A 26436-nucleotide genomic window follows, 5' to 3' on the forward strand; every position below is an offset into this window, starting at 1 on the left:
GCAGGGGACAGTGACATTCCCAGGGGACAGAGCCATTCCCTGGGATCCTTTAGCAGGGGACAGAGCCATTCCCTGGGATCCCTTGGCAGGGGACAGTGACATTCCCATTGTCCCTGGGATCCCCTGCCAGGGGACAGTGACATTCCCATTGTCCCTGGAGTCCCCTGGCTGGTGCTTTATTCAGGAAAATAAAACCTGCACATTTGGGACTCTGTGTCCTGCACAAATGTTGCATTTCGATTTTTCTTTTTAAGCTGCTTCTTATTTCCAAAATAGAAATATAATTCTCTTTGATCTTAGGTCCAGGATGCAGCTCAGTCCAAAGAATTATTCCCATGGTAACAAGCCACACTTAACCAAGGGGTATTTTCCACCCAGAAATAGTTTTGGATGGAATTTCAGTGTCTCTGGCAGTGATGGTCAAATCCACAGCTTTGTTATGAGTTTCACTCCAAGGAGGTTCCAAGTGGGACCATCCTCTGTGTTTCATGGTGCCTTTGAGGCTGCTGGGAAAACATTCTGCTTTTTTTTTTTTTTTTATACCCATCCCCAAAATTAAAACAAACCAAACCCTTTATGCAAAAATCCAAGTTGCAAAGTGAGGAGGAGAAATCAATAATTATAGACATCCCTTACAAGTCCAAAATTAGGTTTTTGTGAGCTGTAAATACCCCGAGCATCACTCAAAACTCACTGGTGCTGAGTATTTCCCAAGAGGATGTTGCTGTGATTATTGTGCTGGTATTCACATAGTTTTCTTCTGTCCCTCAGTAAATACATTCAAAAGGAGCAATTCTTTTTAATGCCATGCCTTGAAAAGAGATTTTAAAGATTTGAATGGGAGCTGGCTGTGGATGCTCAGTGCTTTGCCAGGGCTTTAAGATCCATATAACAATGCCATCAGGAATTCCAGTGATGATTTTTGAAGCACATTAAATAGCAAAATATCAAGTTTATTCTGCAGGAAGCATGACAGCAAATGCATGCTGATGCTGACACCAGCTGTCATTGGGAAGCAAATATTCTGGGGGTTGTTTATTCGTGGGCAGCAGCAGTGATGACAGCAGCCCATAGGAAAATCAATAGCTGGATTTTCCATCAGCCAAACACAGTGATACTGCCTCAAATTAGCATCTGTTTGCACACTTCTCTGGTAATTAGTGCTGTCATCGACTGAGCAAAAGGGAAAGTTGATGGAGGGTGGGGGGATGTGGCTGGACAGGCTGGACATGGGGGTTTGGGAGTGGAGGTGACCCTGCCATGGCAGGGGGTGGGTCTGGGTGGGCTTTGAGCTCCTTTCCAAGCCAGAAACATTCCATGGTTCTGTGATGGTGTGTGAGGAGATGGATGGAGAGCAGGTGCAGCAGGGTGGGGGCTCATCCCTGGGTGTCCAGGTGATCTCAGTGCCATCCTCACTGCTGCTTTGCCCTTGAAATCTCATCTCTTCATTCATTTCTCATTTATTTTCCCAGGCCACATCAATGCTTTTCTTCTTCCTCCCCTCTGAATGATGCTTCAATCTTTATTTCACACTTTTAATGCTTAAATTATCTGATCAAACACCATTTTTTTTAAAGTCCAGTCCCCACCAACCTCTTTGTCTCCTCCAAGGAGAGAAGCAGGGAAGGATCTACAAGGATTTTATTCAGCATCAGCAAACTGCAGCCTGCTGATCCTGCTGTGGGGAATTCTTGTTCAGGCTGGAATTTCTCTTCCAGCTTGAGTTGAAAACTGATTTTTAACCTTGATACAACGTGGTGGTCAGACTTGGGAAGCCCCCAGAAATACCACAGGTGCCTTGTTCCCTGTGCTGGATATTTCCTTTAATGAATCTTCCTGATTTTCCTTAAATACACCCAATTACAGCTGTATCCCAAAACCTGCTGGCATCCATCTGCTCCCACCCAGTGCAAGAGTTTCCCTTCTCTCATCCTCCCTGTGTTGGAAATGCATTTTTTTTTTCTCTTTCAGCCATTTAATCCCTTCAAACCCTATTTGAAGCAGTGATTTAGTGCCCAAGGGGTCAGGCAGAAAGAGGGGCTGTGCAAAAGCAAGGAGGAATTGCCATTATTTGTGGAAAAGAACCATCTCCTGAAGTTAATTGAGGTGTAGATGAACTGGGCTGCACTCATTAGTGTCAGTGGAACTGAATATGCAATTTGCTAATTGCAGTGAGGGCACACAGCTCTCAGATCCAGACTACTTGGGGTATTTTTAGCTGTTCCTTTAGTCATCAGCTTCCACTTTTGTCTGTTCCAGGCACTGGTGGGAAAACACAGCAGCCCTTTTCTCCAGCAGGGTCACGCTGTTCTGAGGGGGTTTTATTTTTTTCTCACTTCATTTTTTTTTTTTTTTTTTCCCCCACATAAATGGAAAACACAGCATTTTTGAGCTTCTTGGAGCTATTCTGGTGAATACTTCTTGCCATCCCAAAACTGTGATGTTTCTCTCTCTAAGTGTCAGCTTTTTCAGGATTGCTGCTAGGTGGTAAGGTCTGAGTTGAAATGAGAAACCATCACTCATGATAAGCAGCTGAATATTTTATTTTTTTTTCCCTGATGAATTCTTTTCTGTCTGAGCTGCAAAATGGGCAGACTGGGAAGTCTCTCAAGTCCCTTTCTGCCCAAACCATCCTGGGACTGGGCTGAAGCTTTTCCTTGGCTGTGCTGTACTATGGCTCATCCACAAATCTTTCCTGTTTTTAAGGAATTTTGCTGGTTTTGTTCAGGTAAAATTTTTCAGAATGGCTTGAGGTTGCTGTACTGGTTGGTTGTTCTGATACAACAGAATTGAGGGGAGCAAATATCAGCCCCAGCTGAGAATGGGCTGGAATGGAACAGGAAAATAAAGGAAAGGTGCCAGGTGAAGCTGCAGCAATAATTGAGTGTATTCAGAGCAAGGGGTGCAGCTGATGGCAGAATTTGGGATAAAAGGGTCTGCAGGGAGCAGAAAAAAACCCCTTGGCATTGTAAATCAGGGAATATGGACCCTTCAGGTGGTTTCTTGATGATGATAACCTTGCAGAGCATTTGTCTCCTCAGAAAAGCAGCTGTGATATCCATGGGATGCTCACTGATACAGGCACTTACTCAAATGAAATTTTAAAAAAATTAGAATATTTATTTATTATTTAACAATATAATGTTACAAAATATTATTTGATGTCATAATTCTGCTGATATAATTTAAAAATATTTATTTGACATATGTAGTCATTTAATATTTATTACTACAAAGTCACCAGGCTTCACTGGCTGCTGCTGCAGCACTTGAGCATATGTTTGCTGTCAGCTTGGCTTGCAAAGGAAAACCTTCATGTTGCAAACCAACCAATATTTTGGGATGTTGAGGAGGGGCTGCAGAGCCCCCAGAGCTTTGTCTGCAGGCAGAATTCCTCTTCCACTGCTTTTCCTTCAGGATTTTTCTGATGCCATGTGTTACACCCCATGACTAGCTGCTTATACAGTGAATTTGTAGGTTATTAGTGGATTATTTTGGTCACTCCTGTGCCACCTGGCTGATGTTTAGTGCTCTCTCTGAGGGGTTTTGCTCACAGGACAAGGGGGGTGATGGCAAAGCCCAGCCAGGCATCTGCTCCTGGTGCTGATGTGCAGGATAACCTAAAAACACATTTTAACCAGCTCCAGCTGAATTTTTGTGACCTCTTTTATTTTCACTACAAGCAGTTCAAGGCAAGGAGGCAGCTTTGTGGGGTCATTTTGATTTCCAGTCTGCCCAGCCCCCATAAAGAGCTGCAAACCAGGGCAGTAAGGATTGATAATTGGCTTTAAAATAAAATCATTAAGAAACACCCACTGTTTCTCTAGTGGTTAGGTGAAGGTGTTTGCAAATTTAAGAGAAATGATTGGGATTAAGAAAAAAAATATAGAAGAAATGCTGCATTAATTGCATGTATAAAGCTATTAAGTGTAAGATTAAAACATTTCTGCTGCAGTCCTCAGTTTTGTGTAGAGCCCCCATGAAAGGTGTACAGACTTTGAGTCTTTCTGGGAAGTTTAAAATTTTGGGGTGTATTTTACAGCACTGGAGGAAGTATCCATGCATCCCATAATTTCTTCCTTTTAATATTGGGTTCCTTTGCCACTCTTCATTGCATCAGTTCTCTCTATTTCTTTATACAAAAACCTCTGAAATCGGTTTTGATCTTTCTTTTAATCAGGAAATTTTGAAGTTATCTAAGGGAACTCAAACCCATGTCAATAAAAATTGGGAAATTGATAATTGCACAAGCAGCATTAATGAGTCACAGCTTATTTTGCATAGAATTACCATTTCTTTTCCTCCAGAGCTGAGCTGTGTAAGGCAATACCATCTGATGCTGCATATGGCATTTTAATAACACCCATTTCACATGGCTCCTGCTCAGCCAAGCCCAGCAGTGTGAAACACAATTGGGGAGATGTGGGAGAATTTCTAATGGAAAGTTGAGTTTGCTTGGTAAGCTAGATCATGATTTTGATTTATTATATTTATTTTAATGTAGCTTTGTTTATTTTAAGAGGGGTGAGTCCTGTGCAAGTGGGGAACTATTTCTTGTGGTTATTCAAACCCACATCCAAAACTTTTTAGGCATTAAAGACCCTTAAAACTTTCCAAAGTATCAAAGCACCAGAATTCACATCTAAGAGGATTGTCCAAGGTCAGGTTGGAGCAGCTTTTACATCCCTCCCAACCCAAACCATTCCATGATTTTTCCCCTTCCACAACTGCATTTATATTTTATTTGAGGACTTGGTCTGGTGTTTCCCACCTGTGCTGTTTAGAAGCAAATATGAATTAGTTTTAAGTGGTAGATATTGTGAATTTATCTGTGGGAAAAGTATTTTTCTCACAGACATTTTGGACTTTGAGGGAAGTTGCTGAAATATTTTTAGCCCTCTACATGATATGGGAAGTTTTGCTTTCACTTTGGAGTCTAAAAAGAGTTTCCAAGATTTACTGTGAGTTCAGGAAGATAAGGAACAATCATGACTCAGGAAAACACAACTTTTTTTCTTGAGTGTAACCTTAGCACTGGGCTATTTTCAAGAAATATATTTTAAATTACATACATTTAATTAAAGCTGCCTTTCATTAGGTAAAGAAGTTGGAATTGGCAGTAAAGCCCTGACTTTTACCCCTTTCCTCCCATTATTAACTTTTGAAATCTGTGGTGGTTTTCCTCTGTTTATCCATGGCAATAACCTGACAGAGGGATCAGTCAGCTCCCTGTGCCTTTCCTTCCTGACCAAGTAGAAATTTTGGATTTTTTTTCATTGATAAGTATTGAATGTCATCATTTTGAGCATGCAAACCTCTTCTTTTAAAATTGCCAGATAGCAGAGGTGGAGTTTTCATCCCTGGAGGGATTTAAGGTGTGTGGATGTGGCATTTGGGGACATGGGGCAGTGCTGGGGTTCAGGATCTTGGAGGGTTTTTCCAACCTAAGCAATGCTCAGAAATGGAATTTGGGGATGTTCCACACTGCCCTGGAGAAAAGGAGGCTCAGGGGGAAATTCTGGCTCTGCACAACTCCCTTCCAGGAGGGGACACTGGGGGGATTTGGGATTTGGGATCTGGGACAGGAGCAGAGGGAACAGCTCAGGCTGGGCAGGGGAGGTTTAATGTTGCTTTTTGAGGAAATTCCTCCCTGGAAAGGTTTGTGCAGCCCTGGCACAGCTGCCCAGGTGGAGTCCCCATCCCTGGGGGGATTAAAATCCACGTGGATGTGGCACTTGGGGACATGGGTGAGGTTGGATTTGATGATCTCAGAATGTTTTGCAGCCTTTGTGATTCCCTGATTCCATGAACTGAAATCTCTGTTTTTTCCCCACGAGCCAGTGTGGCTCTGTCCAACATTCCCACTTGCACTGCAGGGTAATTCCCTTCCCTAGGAGATGGAGAAGATCCCTGGGCACACTTTTTCCTAAAGAACTCCACCCAAGTGAACATCAAACCAGAACATTTCCAGCTGATCCTGAGCATTTCTGGGAACTCTCTGAGTTTGCAGTGGAGTCCCCAGAATCTGAGATTATCACCTTAATGATGCCCCTATAAAATACATGTCTGAATCAGCCCTAAAGAAGATTTAAAGATCTTTTTAATGCTTTTTGGCTTCCATTTCCAAGGGCTTTGCTGGGTTTGTATAGAGAATTCCAATAAATGTGTGTTGGCTGCATTAGCTGAATTAAACACAGGGATTGTAATCCTTTGGTTTACAAGAAAGGAAAACTATTACAGGCTTAGCTCTTCTTTTCCATGGGCTCCAACCTTTCCCTAAAGTTGAATGTAGGAAATATATGTATTTTTTTTTCCTGTTCTTTTTGAGGCATTTCAGCAGATCCATTCAAAAATTCTGCCCTGCTGCAGAATTATTTTATATTTTTCTTTTCTGTTTTCTAGACTTCCCTGAAGTTAATTCACAGTTAAAATAATGTAATGAAGCAATTTCAATGTGGCCACAAGTAAATAATTTGAGTACAGGGTATTTACCCTGTGTAGGTTGCAGAGCTGCTCTGTAATGCAAATGAATGTGGAATATTGGTTTTTCCTGTTCCAGATGATCACATGGGTTCACTTTCCTTGGAAAGCAACAGATTCCTTAAATCAAAGTTTTTGTCCTCATTTCAAATGGAATCTCTTCCTCTTCCCCATCTTTCATTGCTTCTCTTGTATATATTCTGATTTAGTATCGAATAAAAACTGGTTTACTTTCAGCTAAACAATATACTTCATGTTGATTAAAAGGAATTAAAGATTATAGCAGCAGAAAGAAAGCTGAAAATCCTAGAAATGTCTCAGAAACGAGTCTTGAGGCATCAGGGTTGTGTGCTTTGACAGTTATTTACACAGAAAAATTGTATTTTCTAAGTAGTTTTTATTTTGAGGAAGAAACCAGCCACAAAGTTCTACTTTCAGATGCATGTGTGCATTTCAGAAATGCCACAGGAATGTTCTGCTGTTCCAGGGGTTGTTCTGACACCTTTTCATGGTTTTGTTTTGATGTTGGGTCAAAACATTGGTGCTCTGGATTGAATCATGCAATCCATGACTGGTTTGGGTTGGACAGGAATTAAACCCCATCCCATCCCACCCCTGCCATGAAATTTTTTGGGGATTAATTTTGTGGCTCTGAAACACTAATCCCTGCCTTTTGAGGCAATGTTGGAATTATTGAAGTGCTAAATTTTTGCTTGGAATAATTTATTTAGCTGCTCAAATGCCAAGAGAGCTAAATTAAACTGAAAATTAGTCATGTTGGAAGCAAGTGCCATGGGTTCAGTTTTAGGGGAGGGGTGGAAGCTGCACTGGAGCAGGTCAGTGTGTGGATCTCATTGTTATTCAGCTGCTGGAGCCAAGGGGATATAAATATCCAAGAAGGAAAACAGAAGGTCAAGTGTAAACCTCTCACATCAAAGGAGACCATTCAGCATCTCCCAACCTTCACTCTGCTGCTCTCTGAGGAGAAAAACATCTTTTTTTTTTTTTTTTTTTTTTTTATCATGCAAATAAACCAAGCTAAACTCAGAATCTGTCAGCTGAGTGGGGCTAGGAATAGTAAAAGGTGGGAGATGTGTGGATGGAGTGTCAGGGATGCAGGGGTGGTGCAGTGACTGACACTCAATCTTTGTGCCACGTTTTCCTGGGAAGGGTTTTTGAGCTGTCCTGTGCTGCAGCTGGGAATGTGACTGAGAATGTGCTTAAATGTGTTTTCTTCTTTTTTTTTCCCCTGCAGATAATATTTCCAAGGAAACTCAAAATGTTGTGACACTCAGTAAATGAGAACTGTGGTGGAAAGAGTTTATTTTCTAAATATAGTGCTGGTATTTAATTTATCCTTCTCTCCTCTTCTTTGGGGCAAGAAAAGCTCCTTCTCCTCGAGTTCTGAATCTGACTGTGCAGTGTGTGGGCAGCACTGGAAGTCATTTGGAGGTTTTTTACCTGTTTTCCAAGCTGTTTTCCTACCCTCCTCAAATCCTGTGGGATCCTGAGCCTGGCACTGGAACAGGACCAGTTTCCCAGCAGCAAACTGGGAGGGCTGGTGGATTTGGTAGACCTGGACCTGCAGGAACCTGGAGAATCCCACTGGGAATGTGTTAATCCTGCTTTTGGGAAGGAATCCTGCCTGCAGTGATGTCCCTGCACTTTGAAATCTTCTCTAGGACTGGCTTGGGAAAGCAGGACTAACTTAGATCTGGCTTTAGCCCTGTGTGCTTTAAACCTTTGTTTGGGGTTTTTTTTTTGTTTTTTTTTTTAAACAGGAGCTCTTGCAGAAATGGCTTGGCATTCCAGGTTTGCCTGTGTGTATGCAAATATTCCTGATGGCTCTTTGTGGCTTTCCTGGCAATAAATTTGATGCATTTCAGACAACTGCCATCCTTGGGTACAATTTTACACTTTATGGAGGTGTAACCTCATAGGCTGAAACCCTGAATGGTTAAAAGTAAGAGGGGACAAATCAACATTTTGGAAAGAGGCCTAAAATAGATGAAACTTCTCTGATTATCCAGAGGATGTGAACCTGGAAAAGGTGCTGTTTATATTTTGGTGTGACTGAAGGGAGGAAAACCTGCTGCAGTTATTTTACTAAAAAAAAGAAATAAATCAAAATAAAAATCAGAAATAAGTCAATCCTGTCTTGGCTGCCTGATCTGATGCTCCACATTCTGCAAAGATGCAGCAGCTCCAGCACAGAGAGATTCCTGTGTGTGGAGTGAGTGGCACAGATTTTGGGCAAGGCAGGGAAAGTCATTGACCTAAATCCATGTTTATCTGAGAACTGCTCCTTTAAAGGAAGGTTTTAATCTTAATTTTAGTCCTCTCAGTCAGCAGCAGGTTTGGAGATCTCCAAGGTTACAGGAGCCAATAAACTGGCATGGATTTTTTGTGCTTTATGGCACAGTTTGTTTATCACTGCTTTGATGTTTATGTGTTTTAATGGCAATTGGTATGAAGCAGAATTGGACTGATATCACACTTTTCCTTAGTTTTTCACTAATATTTTGGTGATTTTTTTGTCAGTAACAATTCAAATTCCCTTAACACTCAAAAGCACCACGTACATTCCTCATTACTCACTGTCAATAATTTCTCCATGAACACAGACTTCTTGTTTCCTGCTGTTCTCACATTTGTAAGTGGCATCTCTAATGCACTAAAGTGGCTGCAGAAATCCTCTCTGGGGTGTATTTTAGATTTTTTTCCACTTGAGCTCCCTTGCAGCTGCCTGCCAGCCTCTGTCTGCCCTGCTCCTGTCACCTGCCCATCCCCAGAGACCCCTGAGGCTGCTGCTGGTGCTTTGGAGGAGAAAAGGTGATCAGGGAGTTCCCTGCAGAGGGAGGCAGAGCAGTGACTGGTGTGCAAAATCTTTATTTCTTCTGCACAATCACAGCACCCAAAAATTGGGGTATCCCAGTGCCACCCAAAAATTGGGGACTCCATCCTTGCCTGTGCCTTCCTCAGCTCTTTGTCACACAGGGTGTGGCTTTAGGGTGTTGGTAGTAAAGAATTTGTGAGCATGAAAATCAAATCCAAGAACAAATTTTAGTCCCCAGGAAGAATTTTCCAAGTATCAAGGATGACCAGAGGTTTATCTTGGAGGCAGAACTGTTTTGGTTTTTTTTGGTTTTTTTTTTTTCAGAAAGAGAATTGAGTGGAAAGGAGCAGAGGATTGGGCAAGGCAGAAACTCTGCCTGTCATCCTGCAGAGGTGTGGAGGAAAAGGAAAAAAAAAAATCACATTTTAAAGGCAAATTTTCTGTGAATTTGCTGAAGAAACCATGAGCTTGCTGTGCACACACAGAGCAGGAGGCCCAACCCCAATTTTTGCAACTCTGATCACTCTAGCTGCCAATAGAGCTTGTGTTGTAGCACTCAGCTTTGTTCTAATTAATTACTAATTGTTCAGTTCCTGCAGATCTCAGCCTGAGGCTGTTGTCATTGACAGCTGGGATGCTCAGGTGGTGATTACTGGGTTTTCAGATAGGAAAAAAACCAAAGTTTAATCATGTTCTAGTAATGAAATTTATGTTTTCATTCAGAAGGAGAAAACCAGACATTAGATGGAAGTTGGGGAAGAACTCTCTGTGTGTTTCTTGATCTTCAGCCTTTTTCTGTCTGAAGTGTGCAGCATGGGGACAATTTAATTATTGAAGGCAAATGGATTTCTCTGAGTTTGTCTCACAGCTGAGAATGGAAATATTTTTCTGAATAACAGAGTTTAAGGTTCAGTGTAAGATGGGCAGGGGCACTGTTATACACTTGGAAATTCTACATTAAATCATGGAATTGTTTGAGAAGGGACCTTAAAATCATCCATTCCCACCCCTGCCATGGGCAGGGACACCTTTCACTATCCCAGGCTGCTCCAAGCCCCATCCAACCTGGCCTGGGACATTTTTTCCTCAAAATACATTTTAAAAAAACATTACAATTACATAATTTGGTTTTTATTGATCAGGTAGATCTTACTTGAGAACAGCAGCACAAAATCTTTGGTCTTCCAGCTTTTTTAATTACTAAGATGATAAGATTGTGTTATTATTTCTAAAATAACATCAGAATAGTTGGCCTTTTACCTGTGCTCAGGGCCTGTGGGTGACATGTGGCTCTGCTTGTGTTTCATCACTTTAATCCTGCTTTTTGTGACAGCAGGATAATGGAAATGCCACCCCTGTGTTTATTCTGAAGGGAAATTCCCTTTTTTCCCCAGCCTAGTCTTTGAAAAGGATGGCTGTTCCTCTGCTGAGAGTGGATGTGCAACACCAGATTCCTCAGCAGGGGACTTGATGTGGAAATTAAAGGATTTTTTTTTTTTTTCAGCTGCCATTGTCAGAGAACCCAATTGCTCCAGAAACTCATGGAATCAGGAAAATAATGGGATGCCTGTCATATCTCCATATCAAATATAATCACAAAAATAGACATTTTAATAGGGGAAAAAAAGGCAATTCTCCAGTATTTTTGAAGATTCTGATGGATTTTACAACAATTCTATTACCCAGCCAGAGCAATGGTGTGCTTGGTGGTGAACTAAACAAAATTACATCTAACTGGCAGCTTTCAGTTTTGTTTTGAGCCATTTGCTGTACTGGAATAATGAAAAAGCATGAAACTGGAGGGTTTATTTGTGAGAAAATTGGTGTCCTGCAAGGCCAGGGCTTGAGAGCTCAGCCTGGATTGGCAGAGATGAGGTTTGAACAGGGGAGCCTGGGAGGGGAAGGGGCCAGACCTGGAGTTGGGAATTAACACCAAGAAACTCAGTGGGGCAAGAGGAATCACTGGAGGGTTGTTTTTTCCAGGGTTGGTTTGTTTGGGTTTTTTAAAAATCTCATTTTGATGTCTTTGAAAGTTTGGGACATGTAGCATTCTGTATTCTGGACATGCTGCTGCTGTAATTTATTGGATTTTTATCTGGATTAGTTGTATGGTCCCAAACAAAGAACTGGGGAGGTGGTTAATGGTTTGTTGGGGGATGTGTGTTCTTTTAGAGGGGAGTTTGATCTGTTTAGTTTTGGGGTTGTTTTTTTTTTTTATCCCCCACATGAATTCTTCCTGTTTGATCAGGGCAACTTCAGGGGTGTGCACACAAAGTGGGACAGGGAACAGAGAGATGCTCAGACTTTGGATTTTACCACAGAGAATGATAAAATCCCAGGATGGTTTGGGTTAAAATCCCCCCCAGTGCCCCCCTGCCAGGGCAGGGACATTTCACTGTCCCAGTGTCCAGCCTGGCCCTGGGCACTGCCAGGGATCCAGGGGCAGCCACAGCAAATCTGGGAATTCCCTCCCAGCCCCTCCCAGGAGACAATTCCTAATTCCCAAAATCCCACCCAGCCCTGCCCTGGGCAGTGGGAACCATCCCCCAGGTGGAAACCTGAGCTGGTTTTGGTGGGAGCTGTGGGAAGAGCCCCCAATTCCAGCTGGGATCTGGAGGGTGACAGATGATTTCTCCAGACTCACCAGGAGCCTTTGCACTGTGGATGTCACTGTTTGAGGATTGCCATGACTCTGTCAGCCCCTGGGGCTGTGCTGGTGGTGATGATGATGATGATGATGATGATGGATGGATGGGAGGGCACAGGGAAAGCACATCCCTGCTGGTGCAGCTGCCAGGGGTTTGTGCAGCTCTGTTATCAGTGCAGCCATCAGGGATTGTTCTCTCTTTTGGGTGGATTTTAGCCCAGCTCTATATTTGGTGTCAGAATCATTTACCTGAAATTGTGTTCAGCTGTCGTGTGATTTTTCAGCATTTTTAAATTTTCAGCTTAATTCTGCCAGAAGTGGCACCAACTAAAACATGAGAAATCCTTTGTGGATTTTTCTCAGCTGAATATAAAATTATTTTTAAAGCTTAATGTTTATATCATGCAGTTCATGCTAAAGAGTGAATGGAGTGCAGGTGTTTTAAAAGGAGATTCCAGCATTTAAGTTGGAGAATGTGGCCACCATAATTAATTTTGAATGGAATGCAGGTGTTCTAAATGGAGATTCCAACATTTAAGTGGTGCCTTCCAGCCCTGCCCATCACTCCTTCAATTTTCCAGCTGATTTTTGGCTGCTTGGCCTCCCAGCACACACCTCTCAGGTAGGATTCATCTCCAAAATGATGACAGTAATTTGGTTTTCTCTTTCAATATATTTCTATTTCTCCAAATCCAGGGCAAGCTACAAGTTTGAGAAGTCTTCAGACTTCAAAAACTCAGCTCAGGCTGACACTGTTTTATTGAGTTTTCTTGAATTTTCCCAGCCCAAGTGTGATCTAAGCTGAAATGATGGAAGATTTCATGCAGTCCCCTGGAGGTGTGGTGAATGCCCTCAAAATCTAAATTACAGGAGGGGGTGGCACTTCTTGGTGAATTTATTCTCTCCCAACTCTTGCTACCAAAGTAATTTTTCTCTCCAGTGGCTTTTCCAGCACGTGTCAGCATTTTCCTCTTGGGGTTTTGTTTGATGCTGTTCCCCTTTTATGACAGGACTTCTTCTTCTGACTTGAGCAAAGAAAAAATCTCCCTCCTGCCAGGAAACCATAACCCTGTGTTGTGCATGAAAAGCTGCAGATGGTTTATTCAGGGGGGATTTGATTTTCTCACTACAGACACAGGGTTTGTGTTCCTGCTTTCAGCACTGCTTGTGAATCTGGAATGGGGGGAATTCCAGGGGTGCAGGGGGATGGATTAATTCCAGGGGTGCAGGGGGATGAATTAATTCCAGGGGTGCAGGGGGATGGATCCCAGGGGTGCAGGGGGGATGGATCCCAGGGATGCAGGGGCATGAATTAATTCCAAGGATGCAGGGGGATTCCAGGTATGCAGGCACTCAGCATTCCTGCAGTTTCTCTGGCAGCTTGCAGTGCCTGCATCCTTAGGATTTGATGCAGGCTCCCAGAGGCTTGGCTTTTACTCTTCTAATAACTCCCAGGCTTGATGGTTTAATTTTAATAGTAAATGCAGTTTCTATTTATGTCCTGAGACTCCAGGCTGTAAAGAACCTGACTATCCCTAGAAACCCACATGGGTAATGATCTTTCTTGGAGATAAATGCCTTATTAGCATGCCTGGGACTTAATAATGGATGAGAAAAATCAGATGCATTTCATGTCCCAGAGCCAGATTTAGAATTAAAGCTGGTGCTGTTGATGCCATAAGTTTAGTTCTGGGGAGTAAATATCTAAATATCTAGTAAATATCTGCTAACTTTGGGAATGTCAGAGGAATAGCAGGCACTGGTGGCAGATGCTAAATCTGCACCAAGGGCCAGGCTGTTGCTGTCTGTGCCCAGAGCAGCCATTCCAAATAAATAACTGGAATATCAGCCTTTTGCTGAGTGCTCAGCCAGCAGCTGATGGAAAAGCAGATGTTCCCCTGGAATCCCTGCTCACATTTCCACGTGCTGCTGTTGGGATCCAGCCCTGGCAGGGAACAGGTGTTCCCTGGAATCATCTGGGCTGTGAGTTCAACATCTGGCAGCCTTTGCTTCATTAGCTGTGTAATTGTTTTGTGCTGGTTTAATTTCCCTGCTGGTCAGTGGGAAGGGCTGGGAAAAGCCAGGATTGCAGCAGGAGCACGTGGCTGCAGTGTCAGGAATCTTTTTGCTGTGCCTGCTGCAGCTCTCAGGGGACTTGGTGGAGGGTAAATGTGCTGGAGCAGCTTTTGTTAGCTGGAGTTTTAGTGTTGCTTTGTAAAAAAAAAATTGGAGAGGGAGTTGTATGTGGATGGAAGTACACATAAATAAATACACATTTGCTAAGTGGAAGCTGCAGGGGGAAAAGGCTACAAAGAGTATGGATTTTTTATCTGGTTTGAAGCTGATGCTTCCTGAGAGCCCCTGGGATGCACAGAGCAAGAGGGGTCCTGTGCTCACCTCACATGATCAGGGGCTTAGTATGAACATCAAGAACTGTTGGTTTGGCTTTAAAAATAATCCCCAAAGTGACTTTTATCATGTTTGTGTCAGGAAAATGAATCCACAAACGCCAGAGGTTTATGTCCAAAAAGGAGACAGAGGAGTCCTTTTTGCTTTATTCAAATAAAGGGAGAGGCCATGGGCTGTTCCCCTGGGATGCTCAAAAGGATTCTGGTTGATGTTTTTGTCAGTGTGAGGGAGCTCTATCCAAACTCAGCCACAGAGGGGGATTTTCCTGGGATGCTTTGGGGGAGTGTTTGGTGACTGTCACTCCTGCCAGCTCAGGATGTGAATGTTATAACATGGGCCAGGTTATAACAGGGGCTGAGAGGAAGATTGACCATGGCTGTGGAGAATACTCTGAGCTGAAAAAAAGGGGAGAACCTGGGGTGGAAACCTTGAGGAATAAAGTCTGTAGGGCATTGCTGCAGCTGGAAGAGGAGATTCTGTCAGTCTGTCTGGCACCAACAAGCTGTGACCTGTCAGCTGCACACCCTGCCAGGAGGCAGTGGGAGGACAGTCCCTGGAAGCAGAGGTGTGACTGTGCTGTCCCATCTCCACACCCAGGGAGGCTCCTGCCCTGCTGCCCCTTGCCCATCCCTGCCTTGGCAGCCCAGCCTTGCTGGCTCAGCCATGGGTTGGGCTGTGCCTGGGAGCTGGAGCATTAAACCAGCTCAGATGTCAGGGGAAAGTGAGTTTATTTCTCACTCCTCCCACCTTTGCAGGGTGTGTTGGAGACAAAAGGAATGAGAATGTGCAGAGGCTCCTGCTGGCAAACCCTTTGTGCTCTAGGGCAGCTGATGTGACTGTGCTGGGAGCAGCAGCATCCACAGGAACAGGGACAGTTTGGGTTAAAAGGGACCTTTAAAGGCACCTAATCCAGCCCCCCACAATGAGCAGGCACGTGGATCACAGCATCATTTAAATTGGGAAGAGCTTTGAGACCATCAGGTTACCTGTTCCAGTCCTGTCCCACCTGGCCTTGGGCACTGCAGGGGCAGCCACAGCTTCTCTGGGCACTCAAAATCATCAACAATTTTCCTTTCAGCTGTGGCAGGTCCATGCCCAGGGAAGCTGCTGGAGGTGTCTCAGCCACAGCAGAGGTGAGGAGAGGAATTAGAAACCTCAAAGCCATCACTGCATTTCCAGTCACACAGCTAAAAATCTGTATTGCTGTGCTTGGGAAGCAGCTGAAGGCTTAAAAACAAGAACTTTTGTAACTGAAGGGACACATGAGATAGGTTAATTCCATGGAGATCAAGCAGGGAGAGGAGAGGGGAAGGCTGGGTTCCCTGGAGCAGCAGGTCTGAGCAGCTCTGTGGTGGGGCTGGAATTCCTGACCCATCCCACCAGCAAGCTGACCAGATGTTAACTTTCATATTGTCAGTCTCCATTTCCATCTTCATCACTGACAAGATCCTTCTATCTTTAAATCTGGCCAACAATGGATTTGACTCTGAACAATGTGCCCAAGGCTCTGCTGTTCACTCCTTCCCATGTGTGATCCATGAAGGGTGTCCCTGGAGCTGGGGCTGTGTATCTGCCAGGACCTGCTGGATTTTGGATAAACCTGTGAGGTTTCCAACTTGTTCTGCTGAAAACTTCAAGCCACAGCCCTGCTGCCCTCCTTCCCTCCCTCCTTCCTTCCTGTGTTGCACCCCTCGACGTGCTGGAGTGAATTCTCACACATCCACTTGTGTGTTCTCCTTTTCTGACTGGAGAGTCAGGCAAGGCACACTTCTGCTTTTGCTTTTCCCTTCTCCAAAATGAAACTGCTGCTGAAACACAAGCGTCCAGTCTGCCCATGATGCAGCATAAAACTCTCCTGTGAGTGTTTCCCCTTGGCTGTAATTAGTTTTTGTGTTCAAGGAGCAATTTTAAACATCCATCCAGAGCCATTACAAGGGAGCATCTGTGTGAGGACACATTTTGTGCAGCTGAGCAGCAGAAGGGCCTCTGGGACAGAACCAATGCAACTTCTCAAGTTAATTGTAAGATTTTATTGGTGTTTCACTCCACTGCTCAAGGGTTTCTCATGTGAATCAATGGCAGGCTGCCTAATTTATGTGTGAGGCCTGCTTGAAAAGCATCCCAGATTGATCTGCTGACAGTGCATGGGGAAAGGTGACCCTAATTTGTGATTTCAGCAAACCTGTTGGGACAGGGGGTGCTGGAAACTTAGGAAAATAGCAAAGTTTTTACTTGGGCTTGAAAGGTTCCACATCTCTGTTCAGTAAAATGCCATTAATTTGGGGTATTAGTAGCTGTTTAGTATTATAAAATATATTAATGAGATGTTAAAACCAGTCCAAGTGGTTTTTTTATCTGAAATGTTTGTTCCTCAAAGATTTTCTAAGCAAATCCTGGAGCTTTGTTGCTGATCAATGTTGAATTATTTGATTAGTGCCCTGATTAGTCTGATGAGTCTCTTTTCCTTCTCTGTGTTTATAACCTCAGTCCTTTGCTGAGCTTGCAGGAGAAACAGTAAATAGTTGAGAGTAGAGCCTTGCTGCAGAGACCTTTCTTTATTTAAATGAGACCACAAAGGATGGACAGTGAATGTGCAGCAAGAGACACCTTGGGATGTGGAACAGGAGTGTGAGAAGGCTGACAGAGGACAGCAAGTACTTGGAAAATAATCCAGGGGTTTTCCCTTCATTTTCCACATAAAACCCCTCAGTGCCTTCATCATAGCTCAGGCTCTCACAGCTTGGGCATGCCTTGCCTGGGGCTGTGTCACCCTGGGGAGGTGACAGCCGTGGTTGGGTGTCACAGCTGCCACCACCAGCCCCGGAGTCACAACCACATCCTGTGGCTGTGGGGACAGTGACAGTGGCACAGCCTGGGGTGTTGCTGCTGCCATCCTGCAGTGCCACCACTGTCCCTGGCACTGGGACCAGCCCCACACACACCCATTTCAGGCTGGAATCATCCTCTCCATAGGGTTTTGTCTGTGGTGAAACTTTCAGATTCTTTTAGGCTTTTGCTTCTGATCTAGAATTACTAGTGATTGACAGAGCAACTTGGGTTACCAGCAAGAGCCCAGGCAATTTATAAACCTCCTCTGCCCAAAATCAGCCAGGCCTTTTCTCCCACACCCTCTTTGAATAGGTTGACTCCTCTTTATAGGCTCCAAAAGCTGGGCTTAGTTAAACCCTGCCTGGGAAGGGGGGCCAGGGCAGGCTGGCTCCCCACTCCTGAGCAGCTTTGCTGTATATAAACTGCATGACTGCTGCTGGAAGCCTCTGTTAACTCCTGCACACAGCAGCAGCAGCAGCTACAGGAGGTGCCAAGGCTCTCCCCAAGTCGTTTGGTTAATTGAGGGCAGGCTGTTAATTGCAGACACTCAGCCCTGCATTGCAGAAGTGCTGCTGCTGCAACCCCCAATGTCAGCGATGAGGAAATGGTGAAATGGCCAAAAAATGGGAGTGAGTCCAAGCCCAGCTGTAGGGGAGAAGTTAAAAAACCCCACAAACTGAAAAGAGCCAGTTCTCCCTGCAAAAATGTCATACAACAGAGATTCACCTCAGGGGACTGATTACATGAACCTGCAGAAATTTGGGGATTTAAATCCTGCACGCAGCTAATTCAGCTCCTCCTGGAGCTGCAGAAACATTCTTTAGCTGCAGGAATCCTTTGGAAGGAGGTTTTGTTTTGCATGGGAGCAGCTGGTTGAGAAAGGCACCTGTGTGAGGAGTCACCTGCTGGCAGCTGGTGTGTGACACTGAGCCTGGATGGGACAAGGTGAGCTGGGGATGGGACAGGGTGAGTTGGGGATGGGACACTGGGAGCTGCTGGAGGGGTCCAGCATCCAGCTCTGGGGTTTGCCCAGTCTGGGGCTGTCTTGCATCCCAGTTTGGGGCTGTCCTGCTCTGGCTGAAGCTGTTGTGCAGTGGGATTTGGGCTCAGGGTGGCATTTCAGAGCAAGGTTGTCACTGGGTTTGCTGGCTGAGGCACCACTGGGCACTGCAGTGAAGACACAAAGGAAATCCTCTGAGGCACTGAAAAGAGAAGAATCAGCTTCTCATGAATTTTGTGGTTTCTGAAAAGACTTCTGGGTGTGCTGAGCCTTCAGGGATGGTGAAGTGTGGTTTGGTTTGTGTGTCCCCAAGGGGAACATTGCTTCTCTTGAGAGGAGTGGAGGTGGGTGAAGAGCAGATGGAGAATGAGGTGAGCTCTGCTGATCAGCAGAGGGGATGGAAAGGCTCCTGTCCTGCCTGGGATGGGCACCCAGAGCTGCCAGGGGTGATGTGGGAGCAGGGCTGGGACAAGGGAAGGACAAAACCTTCAAATCCATCTGAAGGACTGTGAGCTGGAGTTGGGTGTTTCCTCTGGGAACAGCTGGAGCATCCCAGTTTGGGAGGGGCAGGAGGTGATGGGTGAGGGGGCAGAGGATGCTGCAGAACTGCAGATTTGGGTGAGCAGTTCAAAGCAAATTGCCAGGAATGGGGCAGGCCCAGCCTGTGGGGAGGGATTGGCCTTGGGGACTTGTCAAGGACCTTTCCCAAATGAGCATTTTACAGCTCTGTTGGTTTTATTTAGAATTAATCCTCTTGCACTTGTGTAAGCACCTAAATAAAACATGACTCAGTTAATTAATTACACTGAAATCATGGGACTTTACATCTTCACTTTAGGTAGGAGTTATTTTATCTCTTTTAATGATTAAAGCCTCAGTTCATGACACAACACCAATGAAATTTTAAAAAATATATGATTAGGGGACTTTAAATTAACCTACTTATTTATTTTTGAGGTTGGTTTTTTTTTGGTTTTTTGTAACAGAAGGAATCACAGGAAAATTGAGAGTTTTGGGAATATTTAAACAATTTTTTGTACATCAATTAGGAAATACTATCATCATTGTGTTGACTTTGGAACTGTATGATCACTTCAGAAATGCACCTACTGAGTTTTGTATGATAATTCCTGCAGAAGCTGGTCAGGAAAAGGGCAAAAACTGGCAAAAGAACTCTTGAAAAAGTGTTTGAGGGTAAATGTACATCTGTGAGAGAATGCATTAGTCATCCTGACCTCTTTTACTGCAGCATGAAAACAGCTTTGAGTTTGAAAATATTTTTCATCTCTCTTTCTGAAGTAGTTCCTTCTGGATTTTTGTTTTTTGTGCACTTTTCCTAAGGTGGTCACCCTGTGCTGGACCCTGGGGATGCCACAGCTGCAATGCTGGGGCAGTTTGGACCCCTTGTGACAAGAAGGACATTGAGCACATCCAGGAGAGGGAACAGAGCTGGGGAGGGGCTGGAGAATTCCTGAGGGAGCTGGGAAGGGGCTCAGCCTGGAGAAAAGGGGATCAGGGGGAAATTCTGGCTCTGCACAACTCCCTGCCAGGAGGGGACACTGGGGGGATTTGGGATCTGGGAACAGGGACAGGAGCAGAGGGAACAGCTCAGGCTGGGCCAGGGGAGGCTCAGGGTGGAAATTTGGGAAAATTCCTTCATGGGAAAATTTTTCCAGCCCTGGCACAGCTGCCCAGAGCAGTGGTGAGGTGCCCATCCCTGGGGGGATTAAAATCCATGAGGATGTGGCACTTGGGGACATGGGACAGACACTGTGACCTTGGCAGTGCTGGGAGAACAGTTGGACTTTATCTCAGAGAGCTTTTCCAGCTTAAAGGTTTCCATGATTCTGTGATGGAGATTTTTGATCTGACAGCTGCCTATTCCAGCCTGACCTGTGTAGTTTTAGATATGATCCCAATATCTTCACAGCTTTTGCATTGCTTCATTCAGAGCTACTCAGGCATGGAAAAGAAATCTCTTTTTTTTTCCCCCCTTAATTCCCAGAACTGTGGGGTTGCAGATAAGCAATACATGAGCAGACAATGTATATTTTTCCCAAATTAAGGCTGCAGAGTTCATTATGCTCCTGGCTTTAAAAACATCCTGGTTTTTAGTTTGCCACAGAACATCAACACAACTGCTTTGAGTAATCGTGGTGAGCAAAAACCAGGAGGAAATGAAAGCAAAGGGATCCCTGTCCCACTCAGTGCTGCTGCCCCAGGGTGACCATGGAGAAATTGGGGTTGGGGCTCCATCCCTTCCTCTGGCCCAGCCCATCACTCCTGGCTGCATTTGTAGAAACCCCCATGGAGTGAAAAATCCCATCTTGCTTTTCAAGTGGGAAAGTCACTTGGTGAGGGTGGCACGTCCCCACCAGTGCCAGCTAATCCTGGCTGCAGCAGCCCTGTTAATGCAGTGCTTAATCTGCTGCTGACAACCCCTGATTTATTTTCCCAGGAGATCCCAGCCTTGCTAATTGAAATGGATTGGAACTCGTGTTCTCCATGATAGGCTGGGTTTGGAGACTCAGGGTGCTGGGAAAGACACACAGAAATAGCTGAACTGAGTAGAATTTAAAAATTACTATTGCAAAAGAGGTAATTTTTGTCTGCATTCAGGTATTTCTCTTCAAATATCTTTTTTTTTTTTTTTTTTAACAAATAATCGATTTGCCACGTCTGCTGATCTCCTCTTCCAATCAAAGCAAATATAATAATTTGTCCACCTGAATCAGACACAAAGTGGCTAAATAAGTGAGACAGTCTATCAAGCTTGATTATTCCAAATGGAAATTGATTTTATTCAGTTAATTGGTGCCTTGCCTCGCTCAGTCTCTTACGTGTAAATGATTATTCTGATTTGTAATTTTTTAATCTAATTATTGCCATCTCTTTGAAATGATCTTTGCTGAGGGTATTTGTATGGAATACATGAGGATTTTTTACAGTCAGAGATAATTTTGTGGGCAGTTATATTAAATTATAGATCATTATAAAATTAAGTATTTGTCCCTTAAATTCCCTTGTTGTTTCTGAAGGGATTGGAAACAAAGCTTGCCTGGTTTTTGTTTGTACAATAACCCCAACATTGAGTGTGCTGTAAACAGTCCCATTTAAAATTATGGGATTTATGGTGAAATTTAATGCTCATCACAGAATGTTTTGTTTTTTATCACGTGGCTGAATTTTGAGGAGTGTTTCCAAGTGGAGAGGTCCCTTCTTGAGATTCTTGCTGGGCTGCACTGAATGTGCACAAACATCCCCACAAACTCCATTCCTTTTTTCCCCCCCTCTGGATTTTAGGACATCCCGAGTCTCGAGGAAGAATCACAAGGATTCAAAAATAAGAAAATGAAAACTCGATCTGTTTGGGTTTTTAAAAGCTTCAGAGTGTTAAAGTGATGTCAAAACACAGGACTCGATCAAACTCCTGGAATTTGGATTTGGGGTTTAATGTCTAACTCCAAGTTACAGGTGATTGTGGAATGATTGCCCCAAGGAGGAGGAATTCTGAAAATCCCTGCCATGGGATGGGATGGGCTTTAGGGCCCTGCCAACCCCAACCAGTCTGGGATTCCATGATTCCCTCTTGATTCCCCATTCCTTTGGAGCAGGGAGGAGCACTTCCCTCCCCAGTTATGTTGTGCACACACAATTCCAGGGATCACTTTTCTTGGGAATGCTGCAGCATTGATTGCTTACCCTGATGACATAATGGGGCAATTAAGCCCTAAACAGCAATGAGGTCATGGGAGAGCAATTCCAGTTAAACTATAACCTGGCACTGCCTGGGATGGGTCAGCAGACACACTCCCTGAGTTTTTTTTTTTGAAGCCAGAGCTTCAGGAAAAAGCAAACAGGTGCAATCAGCCCAAGTGGAAGTGGGAGCAGCTCCTGGAGCCTGGGATTCCAGCCAAGGAGGAGCTGCTGTGCCAGCTCACCTGCTGCAGGTAGGGGAACCCACAGGCAGCTGGGCAAACAAGCTGTGGGGCTGGAGATGGTTATCAGGGACTCACAGGAGGGGTTGGGTTGGGTTGGGCAGGGACACCTCCCACATCCCAGCCCTGTCCAGCCTGGCTTGGGCACTGCCAGGATCCAGGGGCAGCCACAGCAAAGCTGGGAATCTTTACAGGCACCAGCAGAGTGTTGGGATGGGTGGGTGGAAAGCAGGAGGAGCAGAGAGAGAGGGTGGCTGTGTCTCCTCATTCCCTTTTTGGTGTTTTTGTTGGTTTGTTAAATTAAACAACTTGATTTTTGGGATCAGCACTTGCTCTTAGTGTGGCCTGTGCCTTTGTCAGCCTACAGTGACAAGGTTTTTGTGTCTCATTTTTAATTGTGTTTTCTGAATTGATGGTGCTTATCCCTGCAAATGTGACTGAAGAGTCTGGGGCAGGACCTGAGCTCTGGGATTTCAAATTTTGGGGGGTAAAACACAAATCCCAACAGTCTCTCCACTCTGTGCTACCTGGGCTGTTTCTCTGATTTTTTTTCCTGCTTTAGGAGGATGCAAGGGCTGGTATCAGTTTAACCTGCCCTGGAGCAGCTGGTGCATCCTTGGGAAAAGGAGCAGCACTCCAGAGCTGCAGCAGGGCCACGTGGCACAATCAGGTTTTCTTGGCCTATTTTCTCAGAGCCCAGGTTTTATTCTTGAGCTGTCAGGTCAGATGAGGATTCAGTTCTGCAGCCAAAATAGAAATTAGCCATGTGTGGTAATCCATTAATCCCTGGAAATAATGCCATTTATTCAGGTTTTGGGGAGCTGGGTGTCCTCATGACACTGGGAGGTGTCCAGAGGTGTCCCAGGCTGCCCTGGCTCCTGAGCTGATCCCTGGGAATTGATTTCACATTCCAGGTGCTTTGACTCCTTGCACAGGGAAGCTGTGGCTGCCCTTGGATCTGTCCAAGGCCAGGCTGGCTGGGGCTGGGAGCAGCTGGGATGGTGGAAGGTATCCCAGAATAGTCATAAAGTACAGGAAAAATCAGTGTCTGAGCCATTCTGAATAGAATCATGGAATTACTGAGGTTGGAATAAACTTCCAAGACCATCCAATCCAAGCTGTGGCTGATCCCCAGGGATGGGGATCCAAACCTGCCTGGCCACCCTTTCCATGGGAAATTCCTCCTGATGTCCCCCTGAGCCTCCCTGGCAGAGTTTGGGGTTTGTCCCTTTGCTGGCCCTGCATATCCAGGTAGTGAAGGCTGGATGCAGTAGGATATAAATCCATAAATTCACCTTATTTAAAGACACTTCTATCTCTTTTTCCAGCAGGGGCAGCAGCTGCCCTACAGCAGAGCTGTGTAATAATAACAATTTGTCTCTCCTGGATCTTTTCCTTTCCACTTTTATCAACAAGAGGTTTCTTCTGAGCAGTGGTTGTCCTTGTTCAGCTGTGCTTTTCTCCCTGCCTGTTGTCCCAAGAGAGTTGTTTCTATTTTGTCCTCCTTGTTTTACCAGCCTGTATCATGACATTGTGGGTAAGGAAAATGTGGGAAATGCTGCTGTGCCTGCAGCAGTGGGGGTTTTTTTGGGTTTCAGATATTGTTGCAGGCCTGCAGGTGAAGGCTATAAATAAAAATATAAATATAAAGTGAAATTAATGGTGTTCTTGTGGTGGGATTGCAGCTTGGGTACCTCCCATCCATCCCAGTGGGAAGAGATGAGGGGAAACAGCCTCAATTTGTGGTTTAGATTGGAAATTAGGGAAAATTCCTCCCTAGAAAGGTTTGTCCAGTGGCACTTGGGGACATGGACAGCGTGGCCTTGGTACTGCTGGGCACTATTTGGATTTGATGATCTTAAATTAAATTAAGATTTCCAGCCTTCATTTTCTTCTTGGTTCTTTGCATCCACCTCTGCTGCAGCTCCTGGATTTCCTTGGAATTTTCCTTCCCCTCTCTTTAGGAGGTGGAAATACAAAAGGCCAAAATACCAGAATTTGCATAATCTTCATGGCTGTGTTTATTTCTGATAAATTGTGGGACACCACAGTGTGTTCCAGCTATTCTTTATCACATCCCAGAGAACAGATTTGGGGGTGTGACAGGGAATTGACATCTGGAAAAACCTCCTGAAAGGGATTTGGAGAGAAGCAATGATGTTCCTTTCACTTTCTGCTCTCCTGGAAATCTTCCAGCACCTTCAATTATTCTTTTTTTTTTCTCTTGTTTTATTCTTTTTTTTTTTTTTTTTTTTTTTTTTAAGGAGCTGGATGTATTTTAAGGGTGAGAGAGCTGAGTGCTGCCTTGGAAAATCAGCCATTGTCGGGATGGATTGTCCAAAATTCCAGTACATCCCAGCATTCAGCACCTCCTCCCTCTTAATTCCACTTTTATTCTGGCTTTATTCCACATTTCCAAATCCTTCCTTTCAGTTCCATTAAGTGCTGCTGTGTGTCCCAAGCTTTCTGATTATAAATAGAATATAATTATAAATTGTTAATTTGGGACGTTTATATAATGCTAAAAATGATGCAGGCACAGCTTGCAGCATTAAACACAATTAATTGTCTAATCCCAAGAATGGGATTGGGAAAGAATGGGATTGTCAAACCCCAAGAATGGGATTAGATTGTAAGACATTTAGTCTGCTTAAATTAGAAATAGTAATAGAATGAATTGAAGGAGTAAATTAGTAGAAAGCTGGACTGGGAGAAAAATTTTTAAAAAAATAAACTTTGATGCTAATAATACTTTTTATTATTCTTATTTCATTCATTGTAAGGGAAAAAAACCCAAAACTGTGTATCCAGGGAATTCCAGCTGTGTGCTGGATTTACTCCTCATGTAGGAGCAGCTTTGGGGATGACTGGGAATATTTCACTGCTGGAGAGCAGCAGAAGGGAAGTGTGAAAGTTGCTGTCACGGGTGATTTTTCTATATTTGAGCTTATCCAGGGATTATTTCTGGTGGATTATCCCACTTTACATGGAAAAGCAGGATTTTCTAATGGTTTTTCTAATTCTTGGGGTTTTTTTTTTTTAGTGTGTTGTGAGGCAGGACTGTGCAATTTCCCTGTGGAAATTGCACTGTGAAATTCAATGTATTAGCCTGAAACAGGGAGCTCTGCTGAGCAGCATTTCCAGGGACAGAATTTCAGCAGTGGCTGCAGAGCCACCATCTGGATAAATCCTGCCATTTGTGGAAGGCACCAAGAAAAGGTTATAAGAAAATTATTTCTAAATCAAGCAGGACTGGTTAATGGCTGAGATGGGAGCCTCTCCTAATTAATTCATTAGGGATTGGATAAATACAGCACAAGTTGATAACAACGTTTATTTTCCCCCTCAATTTAGAGGGATTGGAGTATTTCTGGACCTGTTTATTTATCTCCATCTGTGAATTTCCTTGAATTAAGAGACAGCACGTTCTCATCACACTTTTCCTCCAATTTTCTTCACATTGGAAATTATTTTCTCCCCAACCCTGAAATTGTGTGTTTAGAAAGCAGATTCAGCTGTGGCAAATTCATCCATGGAGCATCATGTGGGTAAAGTAGTCAGGTGGGAGAAGGAAACTCTGAAAATTGAGTTAAAGGGACTTTACTGGGCTGCTTGCTGGCAAAAAACTTTTCCTCTTTGTTGTGAATTTTCCTCTTATTTCTGGGAATGACTCCCAGGATTGTTTCCTGTGTCCTCAGGTGTTTTTTTTTATGGATGAGCATTTTTGCCCTGATTTCTGGTGCTGTGTGTGAGCCATGGCTGAGTGTTGCCATTCTGGTGTTGGATTTAAAACCTCCTTAATGAATTTTTGGTGTGCACAGGTTGTATTTTCTTTTTCTCTTTGAGCATTCAGTGATGGGAGAGTACAAAAGAGGGTTTAAATAAATTTAAATTTCAAGCAAACATTGCTTTTACTTTTAGCTTCCTTCTGCTACGAGGCAAAAAAACCAACCAAACAAACAACAAACCATGGTATTGATTTGACCTGAAAATTTTATCTTCTGCTTTTCTTTCTTCCAGGTCCAGGATGGAACATTCCTGCTGGCTGCTGCTGCTCTGTGCTAGTTTCAGTTTTGCACAAGCTCTGCCACCCAATGGAACTGAGCTGCCCAAAACAACCACAACAACCAGTAAGGACCCCTGGGGATGGGCTGGGCTGCAGGCAGGTCCTGCTGCTTTTGTAGAGGGGGAAAAAATGTGTTTTAATATTCCCTGTTGGACTTTTTTTTGGTGATGTCTCTGGGTTTTGAAAAGAAGAGCAGAGCTGTGCAGAAATAGAGTTGGGTCCTGTGCTCAG

At 44.1% G+C, this 26436-nt stretch overlaps 1 protein-coding gene across 3 annotated transcripts in view; it reads left to right on the plus strand.

Annotated features, from left to right (window-relative positions):
• PTPRE (protein tyrosine phosphatase receptor type E) overlaps nt 1-26436 on the plus strand; it is an 83040-nt gene that overhangs the window by 27460 nt on the left and 29144 nt on the right. Inside the window, exons 1-2 of one of the 3 annotated variants that reach the window (XM_079312247.1) lie at nt 17731-18146; nt 26160-26269. In XM_079312247.1, coding sequence (XP_079168373.1) covers nt 26167-26269 — 103 coding nt within the window. In that variant the 5' untranslated portion in view covers nt 17731-18146; nt 26160-26166. Of the gene's footprint in view, nt 1-17730; nt 18147-22035; nt 22152-26159; nt 26270-26436 lie in introns of those variants that run through there. The other 2 variants (XM_079312248.1, XM_079312246.1) reach the window with 2 other exon arrangements.

Source organism: Erithacus rubecula, assembly GCF_903797595.1.
Source record: "Erithacus rubecula genome assembly, chromosome: 9".
NCBI classification, from domain to species: Eukaryota; Metazoa; Chordata; class Aves; order Passeriformes; family Muscicapidae; genus Erithacus; species Erithacus rubecula.